This window comes from Psammomys obesus, unplaced genomic scaffold (genome assembly GCF_907164565.1).
Source record: "Psammomys obesus unplaced genomic scaffold, mPsaObe1.curated_primary_1811, whole genome shotgun sequence".
NCBI classification, from domain to species: Eukaryota; Metazoa; Chordata; class Mammalia; order Rodentia; family Muridae; genus Psammomys; species Psammomys obesus.
In genome coordinates this window covers 12,282,781-12,310,744 of record NW_026596120.1, presented here as the reverse complement: position 1 = coordinate 12,310,744, position 27,964 = coordinate 12,282,781, and the positions used below count along the sequence as shown (strand labels likewise).

Here is a 27,964-nt window from a genome sequence, read left to right as displayed (position 1 = left end):
GTCTAGTTTCTAGGTCTTAGGTTTTGCAGCTTATGAAGGCACCTCTATCTCAGAGTTTCTAAAGGATGCAACTACATTTCATAACTTCTTTTTAGTTTTTACTTTAAAAATGACGATGATATGATGACGTGTGTAGGTGTACTTGCTCTTGAGGGTTAAGGTCGGAGGACAACTTTCAGGAGTCAATTCTTCCCCTTCCACAGTGGGTTCTGGGCCTTGAACTCACACCATCAGGCTTAGTGGCAGGCACCTGTATTTGCCCTCATAATGCCTTTATAGACAATCTATGTCTAGTTCTTAAAAACATCAGAATATATCAAGCCATATGTAAAAGCTCAGCTTGAAAAAAAATTACCCGAAGAGCTACCACTTTTTCAGAAGGCTAGCTGTGGAATTTCCTTCCTCATCCTGTCAAATCTTATCCTTAGACATGACCCTTGTCACTAGTTTGTTGTTTTTCCTTCCAGACTGTATAAGACACATTTAGGTAAATTCAGTCAGCTATGCCCACACAAACATCTATCAAATTAGCTCACATACCAAGAGCTGTTAAAACATGAATTTGAGAAGTATCTATGAATTTATGCAGGAAATGAAATCTGGTGCTTAATTTAAATGTTTATCATTCTTTAAGCTACAGAGTAGTTTTGAACGCATCTTTCCTCTTTGACCCCGGAAGGCTCAAAGAAGTTGGCAGACAGACTCCTCCTGGTCCCAGGGTCAGCAAGGGGTCAACTAGAACTTAAACCCACAGTCTGGTTGGGGACAGAGCTCAGTGTTCTGATGCTGGTTTAGCACAGTCCCCTTAAAAGAAAATTCAAGCCGGTTTTCTGCCTTCTGAGTCATTGCTCTTTTATTTTATTTTTTTTTTAAGATTTATTTTTCTATACATGTGAGCACTCTATTTGCATGTGTGCCTGAATGACAGAAGAGAGCATCAGATTCCATTATAGATGGTTGTGAGCCACCATGTGGCTGCTGAGAATTGAACTCAGAACCTCTGGAAGAGCAGACAGTGCTCTTAACCACTGAGCCATCTCCCCAGCCTCTTCATTGCTCTTTTGACCTTGCCATCTGGGAAGGTCATGAACTATTTTATTTTATTTATTTTTTTTTTACTCTAGAGCTTTCTACAGGATGCCCTTGAAGTGCCGATTGCACTCTATTGATAAACAAGCAGTTCTCTGGTTTACAGGTGTTCGCCATGGGTCCCAATCTGTCTGAGCACATCACTTGCACTTTCTCACCTAACCTTCTGAGAAGCACATGACACAGGCAGTACTGTCAACCTCACTTGCAAGGAGACCTGGACTCAGAAAGGTAAAAACCCACGAGGGGATGTGCAGCTGAATTTCAAGGTCTGTGCCCTTAGTTACTGCACAAACATTCTTCTGCACACATAATATTAGATAAACAACTATTATGTGAAACAAATGAGCTGTGAAGTCTATCTCAGAGACTTTGCGATATGAAAGCAGAGAGGGAGAGCCGTATAAATGCTTCTAGATACGAAGATAAATGCTTGGGTAAGAGTAAAGAAATAAAAGAAGCAAGTGACAGAAAAAACAGAACCTGGGGAGATGGGCTGTCTGATTGAGAGAAAGATACAGGGTGAAAAAGTCTATGGGAAAAGAGGGACTAGCCCTCTCCACTTCTGCCATGAGTCCCCTGAAGCCAGACTAGGGCTCAGATGCCTTGGTGCCTGTATTTCTGAGACTCCTGAGCCCCTCACCTCCCCAGCTGTGAGGCAGCCTGGGTGAGAGCAGGATGAGTAGGGAGGCAGGTTCCTCTCCTAACATCGCCACAGGTGTGAGAACTGAGACTGAGAGGAGAGAGGCTGGGGAATGCAAGACCCATGAAGAGGAGTCTTGAAAGAAAATAGGACGGACAATAAGGGGTCTCAGTCAAGGGCAAGTGTTAGGGCAAACTCACTGGCAAAGAGGCGGGGGTACAGCGGCCTCTCTCTCTGGCGGAAAGTCCTCCAGTACCAGCATGGGTCTCACACAGAGTGAGCAGCATTCTGTGAGAAGGATGGTGAGGGAAGGGCACTACTGAGAAGGCAGACGGGGCGGAAGCTGGGGACAGAACTGCCAACAGAGGGAGACCAGAGCCTGGGTGGAACAAATATTTTTTTTTGCCCTTGGGTGGTGGCATCTTCATAAAGGGGTCTGAGTCACCAGGGAAGACATGGGTAACAGGGACGGGCTTTTACATCACCCTCCCTCACTTCCTCTCCAGTCATTTGGTATTTCTGAATTCTCCACCCTTTGTCCCCTTCTCCTGCCCCCAGCAAATCCGTGTCGTGTGTGTGCATGCATGCATATTTTCCTGCGTGTGTACAACCAACTTTCAGAACAATCTTAGCTGAAAACAAAGCAGATTGCCATGATCTGGCCAATTTGGAACTACAAAAATGGTTCCTGTATATTTTTAACCAACTGAGTAAGCAACCCAAAGGAGAGCACAGGTAAAAAGTCTTTGTGCTACCAGTAATGGATAAGGGAGTTGGACACTGATCATCATGCTTTTCATACCTTGTTTAGGTCAAAGGGTCTCCTCTGAGACAGGGCCGGGGAAGGTTGCATAGTCACTGGCTACGAGCCAGGGCAAACTGCAGTAAGGACATGCCCTGGAGTGGGGTGAGAACCTTGCCTCAAGTGCTCCTAGTTGTCCAGACACTGGTCTTACTGGGCTTACAGAATCTCTGTACCTGCCCCTCACAAGCCTTCCCAAGAAACTGGTCAACAGATCAATAAGCAACATCCTTGGGAGACATCGAGAAGAGCCAGAAGCCCCATTCAGCAGCAAAGATGTTTGCCCCCAGCTCTCTGCTCCGTGTCTCTGGGATCTGCCTGGTTTACTGGTGCTTTAGCGTTTCTCTCTATCCAACGTGGAATCCTGACTGATGGCCGCTGTGGATCAGCTAGCTACATAATCTTTGGAATCCATTGCAAGATGAAAACATGGGCCCTTTTAACAAGTTATTGAGGGATTGAAGGTAAGAAGGGTTAAGCATTGACCCAACATGGTTCTGAGAATGCACATTCATGGAGCCAGCGCTGGCTGGCTCAGGGGCAGAGGCTAGGGTCCATCATCTAGGTTCTAGCCAGCTGCCCTTCCAGGCCAGCCCCTTAGGCCTTGCTGTTTTCTACCCGGTTCACTGAAGGACTTTGGTACAGGAAGGCACTAGGAACCAGACACAAAATTTTAAAAGGAGTTGAGCGGCCCCTGCTGGGTAGAAAGGGACATTGACTCTGGAAACTGTTGCGAACATAGTTTTTCTTTTGTTTTCTTTTTTCTCTTCCTTCCTTCCTTCCTTCCTTCCTTCCTTCCTTCCTTCCTTCCTTCCTTCCTTCCTTCCTTCCTTCTTGGTGCAATTATGTTATTTTGGTAATTAAGACAGGAATATCTAATCTTTCATGTATCTAAGGTCTCCTAATAACAATTCTCTCAGTTCTGTCTCCATTCTAGAAATAAGAAAAACATGAAAATTCTGAGAATTGTGTTGGGATTTTCCAGGGCACTGATGTGGCCTTTGGAAAGGATATGTTTTGAGATGTAACAGTCTGGTTTGGAAGGCACTTAGTATTTGAGAGACCTACATAAGTCTTTTAACCTGCAACAAGCTAACTCTAATGCCACTTGGAGTGGCATTAAATTTTAAGCTGCCATCTCCTGTTCAAAGGACAGTGACTTCCAGCTAAAGAGAGAAGGCAGGGCTGGACATCCTGAGCCATGGAAGTGTTCCAGCAATCCCAGCTGTCACTGTTATGATACCATGAAGGGGTGTGTCTAAGCTGGGCCTGGGATGAGGGGCAGCTCCTGGAGTCAGGCTGTCTCTTGGGGAGGTTGTATCTGCAGGCCTATGTCTGGCTCAGAGAATTCAGTCCTGGGTTATAAAGACCCAGAACTGCATGTGGGTCTCTTTAGAACCATTCAGCCACAATCCAGGGTTCTCACCGCAGGAAATCTGTGCAGTAGGCAAGCCTGGACAAGTCTACCTGAAAGAGCTATCCTAAACTCCTATACTACCACCTTCACCTTGCTAGTGCAGGTCACCATCATCTTTTCCAGAGTAAAGCTCTTTTAAATTGTTTTTGTACTTCCTGTCTCACTGAAATCCATCCACCGAGGGTGACTTATATTTAAATAAACAACAATTAAAAAACCAAACCAAAATGATCAAGCAGTCCCCCAGCTCTGATTAAACTTTTCATCGACCCAGGAAATATTGAGAAGCTTTTTGTCCACCCAGGCCCTTTGCTTATACCAATTCCACTTTGAGGCTTTCTGCTGTCTCCGCTCTGTAGTCAGTATTCACCTCCCAACATATCCGCAGACCACTTGCCTCCTATGTCAGGTGTTGGTATAGAAACTCAGGACAGGTGCAAGAAAGGTCACATTTTCTTTAAAGCAAGTGGAATCTACTGAAGTCTACCGTGCTGTACCTCAGCAATAGGACTTTCCTTCTGTTTTCACCCATTCTCTAGCCACTGCGTGCCTCTGTATGCTTGCTGCCAAAGCTACCCAGCTCCTGTCCTCTGGGGGCTGTTTATCCTGTCTCTGGGCGATGGTTGGAAGCGAGGGCCAAAAACTGACAATTCACAGCAGTATATCTATCCCCAGAGTGAGAGCGTGATGCCATATAGTTCAAGGTCCTTGCAGGATTAGGCTGAGGCTCTGAGCTGAAAGCATTTCCTGCCCAGCTCTCCCTGCTCTGCCTCATCTGCACCTGCCTCCCACGTGCCAGGACTAAAGGCATGCACAACCATGGATTCTTTAAAAAAAAAATTTTTTTTTATGAGTGTCTTACATTGTGAATATGCACCTAATGTATGCAGAGGCCAGAAGAGGACAAGGGAACCTCTGGAACTGGAATTACAGGTGTGAGCTAGTACGTGGATGCCAGGAACCGAACCCAAGTCCTCTGCAAGAGCAGCAAGTGCTCATAACCACTTGAGCCGTCTATCCAGCCTCAACAAATTCTTAGAGCACTGACTACTGGCTCCAGTGTTTTATATTTGAAGGGGCTCCGAGCTATGGGATATCATTATTATTCTGAGTAAAAGAAGTACTCCATTCACACAGAGACCCTCAGCGGTGGCACGAAGGCAACAGCCGCAGACAGGGGCAGAGATAAAAAAAGCTAACTCAGATTACAAGCACACACCACCATGCCCAATTTCTACGTGAGTTCTAGGGTTCAAACTTATGACTAGGCCATCCCCTAATTCCTCAGAGATAACTTTTACATCTGTACATTTCTGTAAGGTCTGAAAATAGCCTGGGAATCCTAGGAATGCCGCCATGACTGGGGTGTCTGCTTCGGGCACCTACCTGCTAGCCCCACTCAGAATGCTCAGGTGTGGGGATACAAGTCTGTGGTTCTCTTCATGTCTGGTTTCCTCTTTCCTGCTATTTTCAACTACCTGTGCCAGAGGACACATGTAAGTGGTTGGGAAGTACTAAACTTTACAGAAGCAAAGCTGGAGCTCGAGGCAAATGTTTAATCAACTGTGTTCAAACACAAGTGAGTGAATGCCAGTCCTAGGCCGCATAGTCTGCATTCCTCAGAAGTCTCAGTCTCTCATTCAGAATGATTTCATGCTGTGCTTTGTTGCTAAAAAACCAAGTGGGTTATGTTTTTGAATGTTGATTTATTACTAAAGATCAGAATTCGGAGACAGAGAGGAAACATGTTTTATCTACATATTTTTTTTTTTTTTTTTTTTTTTGTAAACTCCGTCCATGGGAAAGGAGGCCAGCATCAGTTTCCAGCGGGCGGGACGTTCTCGTGGAGACACTGTAAGGCCAGGTCTGTCCACTTCATCTCCTGTTCTTTCACAGACTCCGTGGTGCCACCATTGTCTTGCTCAGGCTCGGGAAGCTCGCTCTGGAAGGGAAGAACACCCGCAACAATCATCAGGAAATTTCCTTTCTATGTGTGTTTGAGATGGGTCTGAGCCCAAGCTCACTATGTCATCATGAGCACTGTTCCTGCCCTGCTGGGGATTGAGCCCGGGCCCCATGCATGCTACACCAGCACTCTACCACCGAGCCACATCATTCTTAGCCCAGCTCCCCAAACTCTATCCTGCCTTTCTTTGCCTCCCAGGAGCTGGAATTTCAGGTGTGGACCTGGTCTTGAGGTTACTTCTGAAAACACAAGGGCATTAGGAATTAAAGCCTGTGAGGTCCTAAGAACAACTAGCATAGCTCATATGCATATTCTAAAGGGTCTAAGTAAACAGATGTGTGGAACATACCAAAGGTTCTGTTCAGTGTGCCTTGCTTCCCCATTCAGCATGGGGTGCTGGGCACTGTGACTCTGATTTTCTTATAAAAAGGCAGTGGGGCGGAAGGCCGAAGGGCAGAGACTAGAGCCCTAGACTTATTAGGGTGAGGTAATGCAAACCCTTGGGGCCTTTGTTTCCACTGTTACAAACGGGAGAAAAATTTAGCTTTTCTCATTTCTCAGACTATGGTAAAGATAGAAAGAGCACATTTGGATCCATGCTTGGCCCTCACTAGTATTATGAGTAGCTGACAAGAGCCAATGCTGAGCTCTTTTCAAACTGCTTTAAAGGCTAATCAGATTTGTTGGTATGTTTTTTAAATACAGGAGACATATTAAGGAAAAAAAAAATGCTGCACTCAAAACGCCTATGTGACAATGTGAGCTGGCTAAGGGACACGGACAATATAACAGGGGAGATCGCCCCCTGGTGGGAAAACACAGTAAAGACCAGCTCACACTACAATAGCCATTTTCTTACAGTGATAAGCCATGAGGCCACACTGGACACAATCTGGTATCTTTCCCTGACATATGTGAATTTGTAACTGCTCTGCTCCAGAGTCCACTGGAACCATGTTACGCTTTGTGCTAACAGACCTCTGCTTCAAATGCAGTTAGGATTTCCCACTTTATTTATACTACATGGAGGTATTTTTACAATTGTGTTCACCATATAGTAAATGGTATTTAGCTACAATATGCATAACATATTTGAATTGGGCCTAGTAAAATGGTTCAGCGGGAAAAGGCACTCAGTGCTAAGGCTGATGACCTGAGTTCTTCATGTGTGTCAGGGCACACAGATACACCCAAGAAAACCCAAATGTATTTGCGTCACATGCATTTACTTTACAAATGTAAAAGGAGAGTCAGCATTCCATGTACAGATCCAGAGAACTGTCATTCTCTTGTCAGTTTAGCAATCTGACCTTAACAACTATCTGCAGGTCACGGAGAATAAACGGGCCCTTGGTTAACAACTACTTAATTCAGAGGTAGGACACTGCTTTAATTTCATTCCCTCTGAGGGAATGCTAGGTTTCCTAGAGGATGTATCCTTTGCTTGGTGATGGTTAATTCTTACGACGAACACCGCTGTGTAAAACTGCACAAAACATGCCCACCTGACACAAACTGCCATAGGCTCAACATTCATGGGAGACATACTTCCCCATCAGCTGCAGTTCTTTGCAGCGACTCCTGCCAAGCGCAGAGTCTATCCCTGACTGTGCATCTGGATTGGCCATTGACTTGCTCTCGACAGCAGAATGCAGCTGGAGGGTAGTTCTGGCCCTGAGCTCTAAAGCTCTGCACTTCCTTTTGATACTGCTGTTGAAGCTGAGGCCGAGGTCCCAGGAGAGGCTGCTGGGTGACGTGTGCCAAGTCCTAGTCATCCTACCTTCTGGAAACATCCTGTTAACTGCCAGATACCTGAACCCCCTGCACCACTCAGCTCCGGCTAGTCTGCTACCTGACAGCTTGGCACCACCAAGTCCAGCATCAGCTGGTTGAACTGGTGTGGAACAGAACTCCCAGGACAATTAGTTATGCAGCAAAAGCTAACTGATACACACATTCCTTTAGAATCACAACATTGGACCAGCAGCAGGACCAGGCTGCCACCAGAAAGTCAGCAGAGGAATGTCCCTCTTCCTCATTCCCTGCCACATAAAGGGTCTTTAAATCTTGGTGTGCAGAGTTTAGCAAGTCACCACACTTTTCTTGGTGCTGTTCTGGCTTTCCTTCCTTGTCTAGGTTGCTGCACTGCAGAGCCTACTTGGGGTGCCCCGCCCCTTTCTCCTATCAGGCTGTCTCCATCAGTACTGCAAACCCACCTTCTGAAAGACAAAGCTGAGCGTGGCAGCTTTGCTCTGCAGACCTTTCATCCCTAGATCCCCAGAGAAGGAAGCCTAAGCGGGGCACAAACACCTCAACAACTGCCGAACTTTCTGCCTCCTTATACCTGCAGATCTCCAGGGATACCGGGAATGTTAAGCACACATGATTGTCTTTCCAATGGGAAGGATGGAAAACCTGATCTTTTATCCAGAAAGCTGAGCATTAGAAGTGATTAATTGACTGGTGATCTGTCTTATTTGTTGGGTCAGGCCATAGCAGGCTCCTTCAACCAGGACCAGAGGTGGCTGGTAATCTAAATGACTCTTACAGCTAAGAGCTCCCCAAGCTTCCACTACCAGAACCACAGATACCTAATAGTCTACATTACTCTTCCATCATCTGTATAGCTAGAGGCTCCCCCAAGCAATTACTATAAATGTAATTGCTGCCCAAAGCTTCCCCATCTTCCAACATGTTTCAAAAACCCCGGGCCTGTTACTCTCTTCTCTGGTGCAGCAACCCTGTCTAGCACCGTTTAACTTCCGGCTGTTTCTTAAGCATTACATCTTCTCCGAGGCGGCATGCCAGGTCTCCAACCACTTTCCTCTTGGCTACTCGTTCCCCCTGCTTGGTACTGTAATTAGTGACTTGCTGCTTCTCTTGATCCTTGACCCCAAACAGGAACTTTATCTTAATGCTCAAATAATCATAGGGCACACAGTAGACTTTGGAGAAGTGATTGTTGGGTGGATGTATGGATATAGGAATTTTGAGTTTTGTAGACTGAACCATGACATCTGACTTACTAGGTACTAGACTTGGGGCAAGTGTGTCTCTCTGATCCTACCCCTTTCCTGCCAGATGGAGACAACACTACCTGTACATTATAGACAATGCAAGCCTTAACTTCAGTTTATGGATTAAAACTGGTAATAAATGGCAGCTATAATTCCTTTTTCTTATTATATTGTTCTGAACTTGAACTAAGACATGACTTGAACTGAGCTATCAACTGAGGCAGTACCACTTCTTCCTCTTGAATGACAGTGTAGGTGAGCTGAGTATTTTCTTTCCTTGCAAAACAGCAGTGGCAGGCAATGCTCCTGGAAGTCATACTGTGTTAACTGCTCTTCTAGAGCATGTGGCACACTGTGCAGAGGAAAGTCCCCAGACTCTGTTTTCCTTGTCCTTTGTTAGGCCTCTGTAACATCAGTAAAAGTTAAAAAAACAAACAAAAAACTATCTACCTAAGCAAAAGTGGGGGGTTACTTATTACATAAGGCTCAACAATCGCCTTTCAAGGGCATTTCTCAGAGATCAGCAGAGAAAAAGGTATACCAAGAGCTTGTATGTCTAAGGTCAGAAAAGAAAAGCTAGGTAGCCTCTAAGCACTTCCTGGAAGCTGGCCTAGATGTGCGCCACTGTTCCAGAAAAACCAACAGAGGGCCAGAGAGATGGCTCAGTGGTTAAAAAGCTCATACTGCTTTTGCAGAGGACACAGTTTGTTTTTCAGCGCTCACTTTGGGTGGCTCACAACTGCCTTTAACTCCAGCTCCAAGGGATGCAACACCCTCTTCTGGCCTCTGAGGGCAGCTGCACTTACATGTTCCCTGACCCTACCACAGACCCCACACATAACCAAATAGAAATAAATCTTAAGGGTGTGTGTGCGGGGTGGCTCAGTGGTAAGATCACCCACTGCTTTTCTCGAGGATTCAAATTTGGTTCCCAGCGCCTATGTCTGGTGACTCCTGACCACCTATAACCCAGGCTCCCGGGGATTTGATGCCCTCTTCTGTTCTCCTCCCACCTGCACATGGGTGGCAGGCACTCTCACACACCTGTACATACACACAAGCAAACACAGAACAAAAACCCAAGGACTGACAAGCCAGCAGGGAGGTGAGGCACATATGCCCTTGCTCCTCTGTGCCCCATGCACTGAACTCACACTTGGCTCACCACTGGCTTTGGGGCAGTATCACAATGTGGCTCCACCAATCTGGCCTCCAGCCTGGGCATGACCTCTTAGCTAAGCTGGTTACGCCAGGCAGTTCCGTGAAAAGATGAGCCAGCTGCCTTCCGGAGGCTTCTGGATTTAGGGGGTGCCACAGCTTGGGATTCCGGGCCCTAGCAGTTCACCCTCCATCGACCCCCACTACGCTTCAGCACTGGGTACTGACCCATTGTCCCAAGCCTGAATCACGACCTACCAGGGGAATCGCGACATCCTCGTACGGCAGCTTGTCTTCCCGCCAAGCGTCATCAATCAAATCTAAGATCCTTCCGTCTCGCTGTACCTCACTGTCCATTTCCTGCAGCTTTGATCTTGTCTGGTCTGTAAGGCAAAGGGGTCATTTTCAACAACGAGAGAACAGTATAACCCAGTACCTGGATTCCCCATACTTTTAGCTTGAAACTGGTTTTGTTGTTGTTTTGGTTCTCAACACCACCCTAGGAAAGGCCCATCTTACATGGGTCAGGTAACAACATAAAGACCACAGTTCTTTTCTCTCCTCAGCTGACAGATGATTGTGTATGTGTGGAAGTCAAAGGAAAACTTGGGGTAACTGGTCCTCTACATCCACCAGGTGGGTCCCAGAGACAGAACTCAGGTTAACAGGCTTGGTGCCAGTGCCTTTGTCACTGAGCATCTTGCTGAATTTCTTCAGAGCCTGGTCCAAGTGCTCAGGATACTTGCGTAGCTCCCTCCATCATTCCTCATGTTTCTCAACCAGTTTACAGTTACAACCTAATTCAAAAGACTGGTCCCTATGGAGTACTCCTGGTTTCCAGCTTCCAAGTTTGTTTCTTATCACAAACACAGCCTATTGTGTTCCCTGCCACGAAGTGGCAACCCAAAGCAAGGTCTTGAAGCTACTAGCACCAGTGGCTGCCTCTCTCTCTCGTCTTCTTATTTTAATGTGTTCTGGGCATAAAACAGCTTTGGCCACCAAGCCAGGCATCAAGCTAGGATGACCAAAAGACTGCCATCTGCTCTGCCCCTGACTGATAGAAGAATATTACTACCAGCAAGGTGTCTCTGCCCATTGCCAGGAGGCACCAGCGGCTCTCTCAGGGACTCTTCCATTTCTGAGGGAAGGTAGGCTCATGCAAGAAACAACCGCTGGCAGTGGGGCCTAACTTCATCATACAGGTCTGTGCTCATCTCCAACAATATAAAGGCAGGCTAGCACTGTCTATCTAGTCTAGAGGCGGGGAAGGGCTTTCACTTTCAAAAATTAATCAAGAGGGGCCTGGGAGGTGGCTCAGTGGTTGAAATGTTTGCTCTGCAAGCAAAAAGACCCGAATTTAGACTGCTAGCACCCACGTAAAAAGCCTGGCACAATGGCACACACTTGCCATCTCTGGGACATTGCCAGGCCAGGTAGTCTAGTTGAATCAGAAAGCTCCAGTGAAAGATTCAAAGTGGAAGGCACTGATGTTGGCCACCCCCAACTCCACCCGCAAGCACAAATCTCCACCAGCACCACGGCCTACACTTACGGGTTTTCCTTAGATTTAACTGGACCCTAGCCAGTGGATAATGCAAAGCTAGCTGAAGGATCCCATTTGCAGAAATGTATGACGAGTCCTTCCTGCCAGTTCTAGTCACACATAAGGAGTTCAGCAAGGGTTTTCCTCCTTTCCTGTCATGCTTTGTCTTCGTAGCTGTGCCTTGGGCTACATCTCACACTTTCCTTGGCTGATTTTCCCAGGCCTAACAGACTGCACCTTTTTCTAATACGCTCTGACTTCCCTCCAGAATTTTCGGGCTTCCTGTCCTTGAATGCTTGCCTTCACGGATCTATGGAACAAGGTAGGTAAGCTTTTCGACTGACTGGAAGGGTACTACTATCTTTAGTGGTAATGCAGTGATTCCCAATTTTTCCACAAGTTGGCCTCAATATTTTGTAACGTGCCCCTCTTCTACATGGTAACAACCTGACGTGCTTTTCACACATCCTCTGTACTTCTTCATCACTAATGCTTGGCTGTCCTTCCAAACACAAATGGGAGGTCTTGGGGGGGGGGGGGCTATATCTATTTTCCTGAGTCAGAAGCTCAGATGCTCTCCCTCTTACGTGAACAAAAAGCAAGCACAGGCAAGGCCCAGGCCACGGACACTGAGCCAAACCTTTCCTTCACAGCATACCCTCTCCGGGTTCCTTTTTTATTTTTTAGACACTCACTGTTCTCCTTCTATGCTCCTGGCCTCCATACCAGTTAATACAAAACTCTCAGTTCTCACGATATCTCCTTTAGACCCCAGACTGAGTACAGTTCCAAGAGCTCATTCGTCCCCTAGATCTCTGGGCACAAAAATGTGACAAAAGGACGGGAGCTTGTCACCCTGTTCAGACATCTCTTTCCAGATATTAGACGCCTACGTCCCACGAGACATACGCACGTTTTACGCGTTTTCAAAACCACACCGTTGTTGTAAGTGTATTCCTAAGCTAAACGCACAAAGCCTAAACTAAAAGTAGCCCTCGAAGGCCACCATCCCGAGTCACCACACGCAGAGCCTCCCGCTAACTCCGCTTCCGGCTCGAGGGCCGCAGCTACCAGACGCGGAAGTGCAAGGGGGAGGTGGAGCGTCGCCGAGCGGGATCCCGGCCCCTCGTAGCGGCGTGCAGTAAGGAAGTGGCTCTGAAGGTCGGTTGAGAGCCCCGGCCTGCACCTCGGGATTCACCGGAGGCCCGAAGCCGCGGGCGAGCGCTCGGCCACCCTCCGAAACCCGGGACGCGGGCGCGAGGAGACCCTTACCCACACCGCGTGCAACGGCTTCTTCCCGGCCCCGCCCTTCCCGCGGGTCACGTGACTCGGGGCGCCCTCCTGCCCCCTCCCGTACGTGGGTGAGTCCATCCTCGGTAGTCGTGGGTGGGGAGAGGCCCGGACGAGCGTCCATTTGTTGTGACGCGCGCGCGCGCGCCCCCCCCCCCCCGCCCCGGCCCGAGGACCGGCGGGCAGGCCCGGGGGCGCGGCCTGGCGGGGGCGCGCTCCGTAACTGACTGCGCGCCCGGCAGTCGGGCGAGCCGCCGCTCGTTGTTGTGCGGTCGCGGCCCTGGCCACCGAGGTGCCGCTCGCCTCCAGGCCGCATGGCCCGCGGCTGCTGCCCGCCGCTCTCCGCCCGTCACCGGGCCCTGCCTCCCGCGGCTTCCGGAGCGCCGTGCATCTGGGTCTTGCCGCCTCCTCCTCGAGCGGCTCGGGGCCGGCCGGCCAGGTGCTGCAGCCTCGGCGGTGGCGTGCGGGAGGGCAGGCTGCGGGCTGCCGCGGCTCCCGGGGAAGGGCTTTAGCGTTAGCAGCGCAGCGGGGAGCCCTCAGGGTTCCCTGCTGATGTTAGTCGGAGGGGTGCAGAGACGTGGAGGGAACCCCTGATGCCGGGGACTTGCAGATGGCTTCATGCTTTCAAGTCTAGCGTAGCAAACGAGGTTGATAGGGTGACAGTTTTGAAGCATTTCCACAACGCTTTAATCGCGGAGACACTTGACAGCGAGTCTGGGCTGCAGATTAGGGTTTCTGCCCTTTACAAAATCGTGGAGTTGGTGCATTCTGATGTCACATGCGAGTTTTCATTTATGGACTGTACACTTATTGCCCCAAGTGCCCACCCCTAAACCCCGGCTAGCGCCCAGTCTCCCAAAACTTACTGTGTAACCTGGATGGCAGGGAAACTAACAAGGTAGACCCACCCGGCTGGCCTCCTACTCAGAGACAGGCCTGCCTCTGCCTCCTGGGTTAAGGAACTGCACCTCTTCGCCTGTCATTCTGAGCTCTCTTGAGGCCAGTTTAGATTTTTAAAGTTTAGTAAAGCAGGATAGGTGTTCATTGTACAATCCCTCGAATACCTTAGTATTCGATAATACATTTAGTATTATAATACATTTAGATAATACATTTAGTTTTAATCTTGCATTTAGTTTGTAGTTTGTATGTAAGTCAAGGATCAGTGACTAAATTATCTTCAGCTTTTTATACTTACTCTTAAAGGTTGTCGCTTAATGATATGAGAAGAGGAATCTTCTTAATTGGAATGCAGCGCCATCTTTAGGCATTTTTTTTTTCTCGTGCTCCTTGTCCTGTGAAACTAAAATGGGTTTGAGATTTATAAACTCAGACACAGCCGTTTAAAATGTGTGCACACTAAAGTTTAAAAACGATAAAAAACGATACAGCATTTATGCTGATGCTGCTTCCTCTCTTGCGGAGGTAGAGGGCCCTTACTCAGGCCTTCCTGCTCGCATGTACTGTTGTATTGGCTGACAGTGACATATTAGTCTACACTGTCATAGCTAGCATAGCTAAGGTGCTCCCCATGCCAAAGGCTGTATTTGCTTTTCTCAGTTTTACAAAACCACAGTACTATTTTTCAGCTTTTTTAAAAAATTTGTTTATTTGTTTATACAGTATCCTGCCTGCATGTGTGCAAGCAGGCCAGGAGAGGGCACCAGATCTCATTATAGATGCTTATGAGCCACCGTGTGGTGGCTGGGAATTGAACTCAGGACCTTTGGAAGCGCAGACAGTGCTCTTAACCTCTCAGCCATCTCTCCAGCCCCTCACAGTACTATTTTTATAGTACAGATTTATTAGAAATATACAATGTCAGTATCCAGTGGGATCAGATTTCTTCAGCTACCCTATGTGTGCTTGTAATACCTTGTTTGGGCCAAAATCCTGCAGTGAACTGTCATTTGCATTTGGTTGCTAGGCCTTTAAATTCTCTAATCAGTAGCAGTTTCTTACCATTTCAAACTTAGCTCATTGTATGTATTTTTGTATATTGCCTCCACTTCCTCTATGACCTCTCTTCCACTAGCTCAATCTTAAATTACACTGTTCAGTGTGGTAGTCATCAGCAGCTGTGCTATTTTAAATGAGATAGAAGTTTGGTTCCCCAGTTGCATTAGCCACATTTGAAACACCCAGCAGTCACAGATTGCTTAGAAGCTAGTGTTTGAGTAATGCAGACAAAATGTTTCCATAACATATTATGGAAACAGAAAGTTTTGGTGAAATACAGTGATGTATTGAAATACAGTATTAGATTCAGCCTTGATTTTTGATGGGAGGTGTAAGAAAAATGTCACAGGTATTATGTTATGAAAATTCTCCGTTGTATTCATTATCAGGGCGATGTCTGAGTCATCCCATTTGAGATGTTACAGTTGAGCTGTGTAGCGCTTCCTATGCTGTCAGCTCAGTTGACCCACCAGTGCCCAAGAGCCTTTTGGTTAATAGGGAGAGCTGTCATGGCTAATAGAGCCTGGGTCTATCACTGCATGACAGCTACAGAGTGGTGGCATCTCATCGTGTCACGTGTTTAGTGCTGCGTTTCTGGCGCTCTTAGAACATGCCTTTTCCAGCTATCTGACTATCCTGAAATAGGGTTCATATAGGAATGGCAAGAGAAATGCTTAATTCTGTTCCTTCCTTTTCAGACTACATCAATGAATTGGTGGCCTAGCAACCTCCAGAGGTAACCTGAGGGCTTTACCTTTAAAACAAACAGGTAGACTTGAATGTGTTTAATAAATTTATGGCCTAGCAACCTCCAGAGGTAACCTGAGGGCTTTACCTTTAAAACAAACAGGTAGACTTGAATGTGTTTAATAAATTTATGGTCTAGCAACCTCCAGAGGTAACCTGAGGGCTTTATCTTAAAAACAAACAAACAAATACACCAATAGGCTTTAGTGTGTTTAAATTCTTTGAATGTATTACAGATTTTTTTTGGTACCCCAAATTGTTATGTTTTTAACCAGTGGGAACCCTTCAAGACCCATAGTTATGATAATTTCCTCCTCGTTTTGCTGTAACTGGGTTTTATGTAGTCCAGGCTGGCCTGGAACTTGCAATATAACCAAGAATGGTCTTAAACTTAAGATCTTCCTGCCTCAACCTCCCAAATGCTAGGATTTTAGGTATGAGCCACCATATCCAGCTCAGTACTGCTTCTTTTCCTTTTTATTAAATATAAGACACTCATAATCCTTATAAAACAACGTAAATCGAGGCGTACCTGTAGAAGGTTATCGTTATCCCTGTCTCCTCCACCCTGATTATTTCCCCTCCTTAGAGTTAGTATTTCTCAGTTTGTTCTTTAGTAAATGAGTACCCAAAGGCAAACATACTTTCTTTTCACTCTTTTATACCCTGCTGTTTTACTCCATAGAAGCATGTGGTGAGTGTTCCTTCTTCAGCTGCAATAGTGTTCCCTTCGTGAACGAGTGTGTAGTGAGTTTCCTACTTTATGAATAAGCATTATGCATCTCATTTTGTATTTTTCCAGTGAGCAAGACTGAGCATTTTCTTTCTGTTCACTGACTGTTCCTATCTCCTACCCATTTTTCTATAGCTATCTTTTTTTTTTTTTAATATCTTTGGTAATTAACCTTTTCGTTGTAAACTATTTCTCACTTAAAAGTATCTCCATGAGGAGATAAGCTCATATGTCTTAGCCGTTGTAATTTTTCTTTCTGATTTTAGTCACAGTTTGGACAGACTTTGTAAAGTTTTATCTTTATTTTTAAAAATTTCGCTAGCTTACTGGCCTCTACCTTTAAAGGGGAGCTTTTTGGGACACAGGGAAGTGATGATGGTTCTTGGAAGAGCCCCAGCTTATCAGTGCAGTGTGTCGTCACAGTCACTAAGGGGCTGCACCCTGTTAGGCACGCCCCTTCTCTTAGCCTCACATGGCTATACATTTACTCATAGTTGTTGTTTTTTTCCTTTCTTTGGTGTTCCATTTTGTAGTGTGTGGTTAGGTGTAAATTCTGGGTATTTTTCCTTACCTTGTAAAGGGAAAAGGTTAAATTACAGGCCTAAGGTGCCTTCTGTCCCTTATGTCCCAATATGCTAATGAATTTCAAAGATTTGCCATGATCAGATCTCTTATTTTTGTTTTTTCATCGTTGTATACCTAAAAGTGACTGTTTTCTGCTCCCAGGACCTGATGATAAAAACCTGTGTCCCCGTAAATCATCTAGCTCCAGATTTGAGTGATTGAAAACCACCTTCAGCCCAAAGGCTATTGTTGTTACTGAATTCTGCCTGTTGGCTGGCTTCGCGGCCCCTTGTTAGCATTTGATGTTAGTGTTAAGGAGTGGTAGATTATTAGTTTTTACTTAAATCTGTATTGAATATTAGGAACACAGAATACTCGGCTACACAGTCTGTGTCCCATGGCACCACCAAAGAGGAAACAATTGACTTCTGGAGTAAATGAAGAAGCCATCTTGGTTAGGGCCAGAATCTTTGTGTGGCTGTGAGAAACTGAAGACACCAAATATCTCCAGGAAATCAGAGTCCTCGCAGTTTATCTGATTAGCGAATGGAAACCGGTGTACTTGGTGGGGACTCTAGTAGAAGGTGGTGTTAAAGACGCACACCTCTCTTTAGCAGACTTTTTTTTTGGCGGGGGGGGGGGACATGTTGTTGGTCTTCTGTGCCTGTTTTACACTAGAATTCCTTTGTCTCACTCAGTTCTAGGATTTCAGTTTTGGTCCAGTGGTTTTTCTTACACCTGAATGGTTTTATCACAGTACTGCTGCCACCTAGTAGCCACAAGGAGATATGCTTCATTTCCCCACACACACACACTGAAAAGATCCTGTTAATCAAAGAGGAAAGCAGAACTATATAGAAGATGGCACATTGCTTGGGACTGGAGGATCACTACCTGGATCTGAACTTAAGGAATATAACCTATAGCTTTCCAAGTAATTCCCCCTGTCTGCCCAAAGTTATAGAACCTTCTTTTATGAGGGTACAGAAGATAGAAAATATAAGAGGCAGGTAGATAAGGTGAACATTCACTAAAGTTTAGTATCTATTACGCACATTGCTAGTTATTAAATAATGGCGTACATAAATGCCCACAAGTTATATATTAAGTAGATCAGTGTGTAAGAATAACATGACTTTAAAGAGATGCAATGTTAGTAGGAATAATTTGGAGAAATGATTATAGAGAAAGATGAAATAAAGACCTTGGCAGTTAGTGTTTATACCCTTCATTTTACAGATGGAAAACCCACCAGGACACATAGCTGGTTGGTTGCTGGGCGGAATTGTTTTCTGGGCCTCTGTCTAGTGCACTCTGCTGCCTCCCAGTTCTGGAGCAGAGCAAAGGCTGGGTCCGGGGCACTGTGATTTGATTCTTACTGTTGTTTGGAAGAAAGTGGTGTAAAATGTGGGATCCTCTCCTTTAGGGTTTGACTTTGGTCACGGTGAAATGTATCAGGAACACTAGCTGGAGGAAAGCTCCCTCAGCCACGCATGCATGAGGAGCCCACAGTTGTTGCTAGGGTGTGTAGAAACAGGCGCGGACACAGCACACTCATTGTGCTTTCCCAGTCAGGGGATGCGGAACATTTTTGTTTCTTTTTTAGTCCCACATTGGGCTATTCCTTGGTAAGGAGCATGTCTTTTACAACTGTCTAGAGAGCTGTTGGTATAGCACTGCATTATTTGTTAAATAAAGGAATCTACTTCTCAGAAATACAACTTTTGGAAAAGCTTTAGTACATAGGGACTGAATCTCTACAACCTAATCTTTGGCTTTATTTATAATTCAGGGTTGAAACTTGGAAAGCTTAAGTTTCTTTTTTTTTTAATTAATTTATTTTTTTTAAATTAATCACAGGTTATTTACTTTGTATCCCAGCCGTAGCCCGCTCCCTCATTCCCTCTCAACCCCACCTTCCCTCCCTCATCTTCTCCCTGCCCCTTTCCAAGTCCACTAATAGGGGAGGACGTCCTCCCCTTCCATCTTTTCCTTTTTTTTTAAAATTTATTTTATGTGTATGAGAGTTTTGCTTGCCTGCTTCTCTGTGTACCATGTGATCCCCTGGAACTATATTTATGGATAGTTATGAGCCACCATGTGGATGTTGGGAATCAAACCTGGGTGCTCTCTAAGAACAAGTGTTCTTAACCATTAAGCTTTCTCTCCAGCCCAATAGGGAACTTTCTTCAGTATGAAGGATGGTCTGCCAAGAAACGTTTTGAGGATTTATGAAGAAAAAGTCACAACACTTCTGAGTTTAAGGGTCTTCATGGTGTTAATCTTTTGTTTTTTTTTTTTTTTTTCAGGCAGTCTGTTCTGTATTCTCTCTCTTTGAGGTCCTTCTTGGAAGTCCTGTAGCTGTGACCAGTTGCAGGGGAGATGGTTTCCCAAGGCATGCAGCAGCAGTGCCATATTGAAATACTGGTCTCAGCTGTGGACCTCAGAGATGAGAAACATTGGCTTTCTGTCCCTGGGAAACCGGTGGTCTAGAAAGAAGGAGAAATGAGCAAACCCTTAATTTTCAAATGTTATGTAATTTGGTAAGAAGAGTTGGGGAAATATGTCAAAGAGAAGGAATTTTTAAGTGTTGTCGACCCTGTGCTTACCCCTCAGGGGACAGTGTATGATGCAGGAAACCTTCTCGGTCTTATAGAATGAGTGAGCTCTGTGACTGACCTGGAAGTTTATTTTTTTAATTAAATTTATTTTTATTTTGTGTACATTGGTGTTTTGACTGCATGTATGTCTGTGTGAGGGTGTCAGATCGTCACATAGTTAGAGACAGCTGTAAGTTGCTATGTGGGTGCTAGGAATTGAACCCAGGTCTTCTGGAAGAATAGCCAGTGCTCTCAAACACTGAGCCAGCTCTCTAGCCCCAAGATTAATTTTTTTCATTTTTATTTTTTTATATTAATTGCAGTTTATTTGTTTTTTATCCCCTCTCCAAGTCTACCGATAGGGGAGGTCCTCCTTCCCTTCCATCTGACCCTAGCTTATCAGGTCTTATCAAGACTAGCTGCTTCCTCTGTGGCCTGGCCAGGCTGTTCCCCCCTCACGGGGAGTTAATTTTTTTTTTTTTTTTAAGATTTATTTTGTTTTATGAATATGGACATTTTGCCTGGATGTAAGTATGTTCACCATGTTTATGCCTTATGCCTGCAGAGGTCAGAAGAGGGTGTTGGAGCCCTTGGAACTGGAGCTACAATTGTAAACAGCCATGTGAGCGCTGAGAACCGAACACAGGTCTTTCACAAGAGCAATAAATGCTCTTGACCATTGAGCCATCTCTCTATCCCTAGCCTGGGAGTTTAACCTCTTTATAATGGCTTTTGTTTTTAAAAAAACAAGAAGCCCATTCTTAAAACAACAACAACAAAAGTCCCGATGCCATGTTAGTGAAAAACTATGCTTTCCTTTCATCAGTGGTCCTAGTTTATTCCTCTCATTTTTTAAAGGGGTTGGTATAAATGTCCCTTGACAGAAAATACTTTCCACTCTCATATTTTTTGAGAACTAGTCATAAAGGGCCTGGAAGGATGGCTTAGCAGTTAAGAACATGCACTGTTGTGGAAGAGGATCAGAATTTGGTTCTGGTAGTTCCAATGTATCTGTCTTCCAAGGGCACCTGAACGCATGTGCACATACCCATGCTTAAACACAGTTAAAAAATAAGTCTTGATTACAACAAAAGAAAGAAAGCCAGTCCTGGTGGCAGACACCTTTAATCCTGTCACTCAGAAGGCAGAGGCAGGTGGACCTCTCTCTTGAGTTCAAGGCCAGCCTGGTCTACATCATGCATAGCTGGTTCTAGGTCAGCCAGGACTACAGTGTAAGACCCTGATTCAAAAATTAAGTTAATAAATAAAAAGACCTAGAGGAATGAGAGGTTTCACTGATTTTGTAGGATAATTTCAGCAGCAGTTAGGATTTTGTTTGCTTTTAGAATGTATTTGGTGCTGGCCTTTCTAAATGATAGTCCTTTCTTCTAGCACCATCTCAAGCTGCTCTGCTTTCACTCACATTACGTTGGAATGTTGGAATTCAGAACAGTGACTTTTCTCACTCTCTTTCTTTTCTTTTTTTTCCCCCCAGTTGCCAGGGTAGAGAGGATCTGGCAATGGAGGCCTTGTTGGAAGGAATACAAAATCGGGGGCATAGTGGGTAAGTTTGCTTTTGACTGAGTTTCTCATTGCAGCTGAAAAACTTACCTGGATTCTGTTAAGCTGAAGCTAAGCTGAGCCACGGCACATTTGTGGACGGCATCCCTCTGACATCATTTATCTCCTCTTAGCAGTACCTGGGTGGGCTCTTGGCTTCTGTCTGAGCTTGGGTTTTCTTTTGCAGCTCAGAAGGGTGTCAGTGGGTTGAGAGCTGTGAGGTAGGTTGCACTGTGTTCCCAGAAACAGTTGGAAGAAATAATTGCAATAGATCTTGCTCAAGGATGACTCTTTTTTGAAACAGCTCTTTTTCATTATCTTTTTTTCTGCACAATTCTGTTTGCTACCAAGGCTGTTCATTTTGGCTGAAAGAGATATGACATGGGCTTGCCTGGGTTCTCCCAAAAACATCCCCTAAATATTCCAGAAGACATGGTTAGTAGTTGTGAAAGTCTCACTTCGAGAGGTGGATGTAAAACACCCATCTGTGTTTCACCAGGTGACCTTGGCTTTAGGCTCCTCACTAGAGGAAGGCACAATATTCTGTGGCGTAAGCAGTCAGAGTATGGCCTCATAAAAAGCAAAGGCTCGGGTATCCCAGGCGTTGCTTCTGTTATGTTTTAGGTTCTTCAGATAGGTTTAGTCTGTGATATTTTTATCTGTGAAAGATGAGAAACCACTCAGGCATAAGTTGTGTTTGGTCTGTTGGTGTTTATAGGGGATTTTTGACATCTTGTGAAGCAGAGCTGCAAGAGCTCATGAAACAGATCGATATAATGGTGGCTCATAAGAAATCTGAGTGGGAGGGGCAGACGCACGCTTTGGAGACTTGTTTGGACATCCGAGATCGGGAGCTGAAGGCTCTGAGGAATCAGCTGGACATGAAGCATAAAGAGGTAGAGTGGCTGCCTCACTCTTCTTGTTATTTGAAATTATGTACGGTTCCATATGCCCACGTTCATACAGCCCCACGCTCCAATAACCTTGATTCACGCTTCTGTTTGGTAGTTTAATCTTTCATATTACACATGGTTCTTAAGTGTTTATTTAAAAAAAAAAAAAAAAAGCATTTGTTTACCGAGTTAGTTATTTGGTTTTTTTGCTTTGTTTTTTGTTTGTTTTTCAGAGACAAGGTTTCTCTGTTTAGCCCTAGTTGTCCTGGAATTAGCTCTGTAAACCAGGCTGCCTCTGCTTCCTGATTACTGGGATTAAAGGTGTCCACTACCATTGCCCAGCCTTATTCTAATTCTTATGGTTTCTTTTAGAAGAAAATGTATTATGAAAGTGTACGAATATTAGTATTTATTCAAGGACTGTTTTAGTTTGGACACATGCATATTTTATTTAGGAAGATATCAAGAGGGGACTGAGTTATGGCTTTGTTGGTTAAGTGTTTGCTGTGCACATGTTACAAGGCCCCGAGTTGGCATTGCCAGAGCTCATGTAATACACCAAGCATGGCAGTATACATTTGGAATCCTGGCACACAAAAAAATGGAAGAAGGATTGTTACATAATCTTTGCATGACTTTCATCATATTACATGTCCATATTAATATCAGATTTATAGGAGTTGGTTTTGGCTTCACTTGAAGGTTAGTTGAAAACAAAGGTGGGGTGTGGGGGTGTGGTTTAGCTACACTGGAAGTCCTAGGTTCGTTTTCCAGAATTATTCCCCATTCTTCCCCCTTCCCTCCCACCCCCCAATATACAAACTGGCAAGCAGAATTGAGCCCTTGCTTTTTAACAGTTTACCTCTTGTCAAGAGTTAAATAAAGGCTGGGAAAGCAGTTCAGTGATGGAGCGTCCTGGCCTTACAGTCCTTAAGCACTGTAAGCGAAGTTAAGGAAACCCATTTCCAAAGCACCTTAGTTTAAAATTAACGAAGAAGGAAGATAAATTCTTTTGCATTCCTACTATCCACTAATATTGGCAGTGTTGAGGGGAGGTTTAAGAATATTTGCTGATTTATTCTTATAATTTAGTTGATGTGGTAGAAGAAGGAGAGTGAATACTGGCAGGGAAGCAGGAAGTGTTGCAAGTGGAAGCCTTGTCTCTACATTTTCATACAAATTAGTCTGGAAGAACGAGAGCTGCAGGCAGAGGCTAACTCCAGACCTCATTCTCACCTGCCAGCTTGCCTATATGGAATTTGCCCTCATCAAGGCCAATGAGTTGACTGCTATGACTGGTATGCTGCCAGAACTGGCAACACAAAATTGTGATTTGGTTGATGATACTGTGTACATGTGTGAAATTTTCAAAGAATTAAAAAAAATAAATCTCCCAGTAGTTGGCCGTTTGCAAACAGTACTTTAGTAATATTGGCTGCATCAAATTTAGATCTTTGTAAATGGTCTTTGCTAATCTGGAGTTTATTTAAAAGTTTAGGCAGCTCTTTTAAGAACAAAACATACACAAAGATAGGGAAGGTGATTAGAAAGCACACCAAATGATAGTTACATTGAATTTAAAAAAACATAACACAAAACACACCACCAACAATTTGGTGGGGCTGGAGAAATAGGTCAGTGATTACGAGCACTGACTGCTCTTTTAGAGGGCCCAGGTCGGATTCCGAACACCCATGTCTGTAATTCCAGTCCCAGGAGATCTGACACCTTCCTCTGGCCTCCATAGGCACGTGGTACACAGATACATGTAGGCAAAACACCCACACACACCTAATAAACAAACAAGCAAACAAATAAATACATGGCAATTTGAGGAGACCCATGTTCCTTTTTTTGGGGAGCTACTCCGGCTTCTCCTTTGCTTTCTGGGGACAAGATAGAAGCAGTTATGCTCATTAAGTTAAGTGAGAACTGTTTCCTGGTTTAGAACACCACTGTATATATTGATATTAGGTTGTTTATTTTGTTAAAAGATATAAAAGAAACTCACATTTTTGATTGTGAGACTATTAGCTCACTTTAAGGCTAAGTTTGACCTCACTCCTCTGGTTTAGTTTCAATACCAAAAGCATTATTACCATTACTTAATTGCTTCAGAGAGAAATTGGGTTGAATGGAAGGTTCCCAAGTAATTATTTTAAGATCACAAGTTTGGCACAGGATATGCAGGGAATTTAGAATTAGAGATGTCAGTTAACTTGCTGCTTCCTTGGTTAGTTTGTTGGGAGGTTAGTTTCTCGTTTATGTATTTCTTTCAAACACCAATAATGGGACTCTATTCCAGAGAGTCTGTGAAATCTTGTTGCATTAACACACTTACTTCTAGGGCTAGGGCGATGATGGTTCAGTGGAGAAAGTGCTTGCTGTACAAGCATGTGGATGAGAGTGCAGGTCCCCTGAACCCACTTAAATCCCAGGTGGAGACGGTAGCCCTCTAGCTCTTGGAAGGCAAAGATGAGATCTTTGGAGCATGCTGGCTAGCTGGACTAAGCTGTATGGCAGACTGGGTTCAACTGAGAGACCCTGCTTCAGTGAATAAAGCAGAGGGCAGTTGAGGAAGACTCCTCACTGTCACCCCCTGGATTCCACATGACAAGCCCAAGCAGGTTTTGTGTGTGCACCCACACATATGAGGACACAGATAATATATGTACATATACATATGCACATAACACACACATACACATGTAACTCCTTCATTTCTAATATATTTATAATCTTACATGATAGAACAACTAGAAACAGGGTTTGAAGTTTTTGTCCTCTGTTTAAAAGGTACAGGCAGAAGCAGTTTGTCCCATGGTAGAAGTTGTGTTCCTCAAAGGATGGGTGCCTGGTGAGAGAGAAAGCATGTGACAGAAGGTGAATCTGTGTACTGCATCTTCTGTGAGAATGTTTTATTGTGTATGAATGCCATTTACACTGAGCTTGAGTTTCATGGCTGGTTTACACCTTGTTGCAGGCTCCTTAGCTCATGCCAGGTTGCTGTTTGTGGCCAGCACTTGCAGATTGTTCTTAGAGGAGCACCACTGTAAGAGAGGCACTTTGCTGGTTAACCACAGAGTTGGGATGGGGTTGATTTTGATGGGGTTTCTGCTGCTGTTGTCTCTTAACTCCCTTTGGGACAAGTTGACCTAGTAAGACAAGTGACAGTTTGGAGCTTTGTTTCTGTGTTTTTTCAGCTAAACATTTTTGGACAAGTAGCTTCAGCCTGCTCCATCATTCATATAGTGGGATGTGACCCCCATTGCAGTATTGTTCTGAAGATTAAGACCTTGAAAATAATAAGTAGTATTTGAAGTGATCACTGAAAAGTTGGGGAATATAGCTCAGGGGTAAGGTGCTTGCTGACTTCCAAAAGCTGTCCACTGACTTCACACACCAAGGCAGGGGTTAGCACACATACACACACACACTCAATGCAATAAACAATTAAAAAGAAAATGTTCTTCAGATATTAAGGAGGGAGATCTAGATAGACAGAGTTACAGGAAGAAAATCTAAGCGAACAGTGATCATATACAGCAGCTTAACATACTCAGTAATTAAGTATTGTGGTACATATTTAGGTCAAGTTGAGGATGAATGGAATTAAATTATATTTGTAGTCTCAGGATTACCAGGAAATTGGAAAATCAACCAGCTGACGTTATACTTATGTCAGAGATGTCTGTCTCAGTTTGAGGGAACCTTAACATATATACTAAGGAAGAATAGCTTTCAGGCTAAGGGAAGGGGAAAATAGAATGATGAGAAAGGAGTCAGTTCAAAGAGGCAAGCAGCAAAGAAAAAAGGTATAGGGCTAGTTAGGTATAAATAGCTCATAAGACAAAAGCCTATAATCCAAGTAAGTCCACTGAGTGTAAATGCAGCTACTGACTCAATCAAAAGACCAAAATTGGCCAACAAGGTAAAAATAATGAACCACATTATTTAATGATTGTAAATGTGTATTAAGGTTGCAAGTAAAAGGCAAAATAAAAGTACCTGCCACCCAGACACTTGAAGAGCTTGGCACTAGAAGAAGCGTGCCTGAAGCAGAAGCGAAGAGTAGAGCATTACTAAAGGGAGCAGCGACGCTTCATCATGACGGAGTAAAAGTTTCAGGGCGTGCAATGGCACAGACACTTTGCATTTTGTACCACATCCTTCCTGCTGATTTTATTCTTAGCTGTTAGATATGGCTCTGTGTGCCATCAGCATTCCACTCTGCCTGCTTCTCTCAGGACCTTGGAAAGCTGCTCACACTAAATGTGGAAATGCCGGGTAGTTGACTTCCCAGGGCAAACCTCAGCAGGGTGAGGATGGTAAAGGCAGCAGCTTCCTGTTGCTCACAGAGGCAGTTCTGAAACTGTCTTCTTCCTTAGTGGGTTCCCAGTAGCACAGCTCCAGCTGCTTACTGACCATGCATGGTCTTCCTGCCTCTCTTTTCACCATGCCTTCCAAGGTCACTCCAGTTATCTATCCAGAAGTCCACTTGTCAGATTGTGCTTTTAGGAAAACTCAAAATAGGACCAAATAATTTTAACTTTTCTATTGTGTATGTAAAAAGTACCAGGACTGTCAGTAGGAAATAATGAAGCTACAGTCATGCTTAGCACATTTTTCTTAGTAACTGATGGAGGACATTCATAAAGATACAGATTTGAACAGCATGATCAGCAAACTTGACCCAGTTTATAACTATAGAACATGACACAAGAGAACTGCAGAGCATGCATTTCTTTTCCAGCACAAACTGAATGATTACCAAAATTGACTCTTCACTGTGCTATGAAGTAAACTTTCTCATAAACAAAGTTTTGAAATCATAGATAAGCTCTCTTTATATAGCAGAAACAAGTTAGAAAAAGATAACTGAAAAAATTTTTGTGTTTCGAAATTAAGTAAAGTTCTGAATGACTCAGAGAAGTTGTGATAAAAGTGGAAAATAGTTTGAATAGTCTCAGATCTCAGCTCTGAGACTCTAATAATCCAACTGTAAGTAGTTAATAACAGCCTTCAAATGGACAAAGCAAACACAGACAGGTTTAGGGAGAAATTACATTCATGGCAAGTGTAGAAGACTTAACACAGCTCTCTTGCTATTGGTAGAGCAAGCACATAGAAAGACCAGTTAAGGGGGAGAGTTGATCAAAATCAACTCGACCTAATTAATCCTAAACATGTTCTTTTTAAGTGACTGAAATATTTTACTGCCATCAGGCAGCTCTCACCATAATCAGCAAGTTAAATTATATTTTTATAATAAAGTAGATTTAAGCTAAAACTCAATACAATAAAAGACAACTTCTTAAGTACTTGGTAATTAAGCAATATACCTCAATATACCTCAAAATGACCTTTATTTTTAGAGTTGTTTGTTTTATTTATGAATATGAATATTCTTCCTGCATATATCTATGTGCACCACGTGCATGCTTGGTGCCCACGTAGGTCAGAAGAGGCCATTCGATCCCCTGGAGCTGGAGTTACAGATGTTGTGAGCTACCATGTGGGTTCTGGGAACCGAATCTAGGTCCTCTGAAAGAGCAGCTAGTGCTTTTAGGTATCTCTTCAGCATCCCAAATACCTTTACGTCATGAAGAACTCACAGTGAAAATTAGAGTATGCTTTGAGAATGAGTGATGATGAACTTGCTGTGGATCATATTTGGGGGGCTGGTACAGGGGCAGCATGTGTGCTTATAGATGCAGAGGCCTGGGTTCAGGCCCCTGTGGATCAAATTTTACCGGTTTCTAAAAATGAAATATTTTTGGTTATAAGAAATTTTAAGCTTTATATCTGCCATTTTTTATGAGGATTTATTATTTATTTTAACAAAGAAGGTTAGGGAGAATAAATCAGACAGGAGTGTGAGCTTTAAACTAACTTTAAACTTGTAAGAGTCATTCGTATTTTTAGCTGGTATGTACCTTATTGACTCAGCCATTTACTTGCCTGCCTGGGAAGAAGGCTAACC

At 44.3% G+C, this 27,964-nt stretch overlaps 2 protein-coding genes and 1 non-coding gene across 13 annotated transcripts in view; 1 reads left to right on the top strand and 2 right to left on the bottom strand.

Moving 5' to 3' along the window:
* Nucleotides 1-5,637: 5,637 nt before the first annotated feature.
* Nucleotides 5,638-13,022, bottom strand: Anapc13 (anaphase promoting complex subunit 13). 2 transcript variants are annotated; one of them, XM_055629627.1, is made up of 3 exons: nucleotides 12,908-13,022; nucleotides 10,351-10,475; nucleotides 5,638-5,893 (listed from the first exon to the last, which is right to left on the bottom strand). In XM_055629627.1, exons 2-3 carry the CDS (start codon nucleotides 10,447-10,449, stop codon nucleotides 5,768-5,770), a joined length of 225 nt encoding a protein of 74 aa, XP_055485602.1. In that variant the 5' UTR covers nucleotides 10,450-10,475; nucleotides 12,908-13,022; the 3' UTR covers nucleotides 5,638-5,767. The 2 variants fall into 2 exon arrangements, with proteins under 2 accessions (XP_055485602.1, XP_055485603.1); XM_055629628.1 differs by lacking the exon at nucleotides 12,908-13,022 and adding an exon at nucleotides 12,549-12,726.
* LOC129693221 (small nucleolar RNA SNORA48) lies at nucleotides 11,058-11,200 on the bottom strand. Its single transcript, XR_008722844.1, has one exon. It is a non-coding gene; the product is annotated as a small nucleolar RNA SNORA48 (small nucleolar RNA).
* Nucleotides 12,806-27,964, top strand: part of Cep63 (centrosomal protein 63) — a 43,222-nt gene continuing 28,063 nt past the window's right edge. For 2 of the 10 annotated variants that reach the window (XM_055629616.1, XM_055629621.1), the window contains exons 1-3: nucleotides 13,145-13,364; nucleotides 21,024-21,092; nucleotides 21,807-21,984. In XM_055629616.1, coding sequence (XP_055485591.1) covers nucleotides 13,240-13,364; nucleotides 21,024-21,092; nucleotides 21,807-21,984 — 372 coding nt within the window. In that variant the 5' untranslated portion in view covers nucleotides 13,145-13,239. The other 8 variants (XM_055629618.1, XM_055629622.1, XM_055629626.1 and 5 more) reach the window with 8 other exon arrangements.

Excerpts from the sequence above, each read along its gene's own strand:
- Anapc13 (XM_055629627.1), bottom strand. The coding sequence starts at position 10,449 with ATGGACAGTGAGGTACAGCGAGACGGAAGGATCTTAGATTTGATTGAT. Across the intron at positions 5,894-10,350 it reads AGGATGTCGCGATTCCCCTG|AGCGAGCTTCCCGAGCCTGA; the intron begins GTAGGTCGTGAT and ends CTTCCCTTCCAG.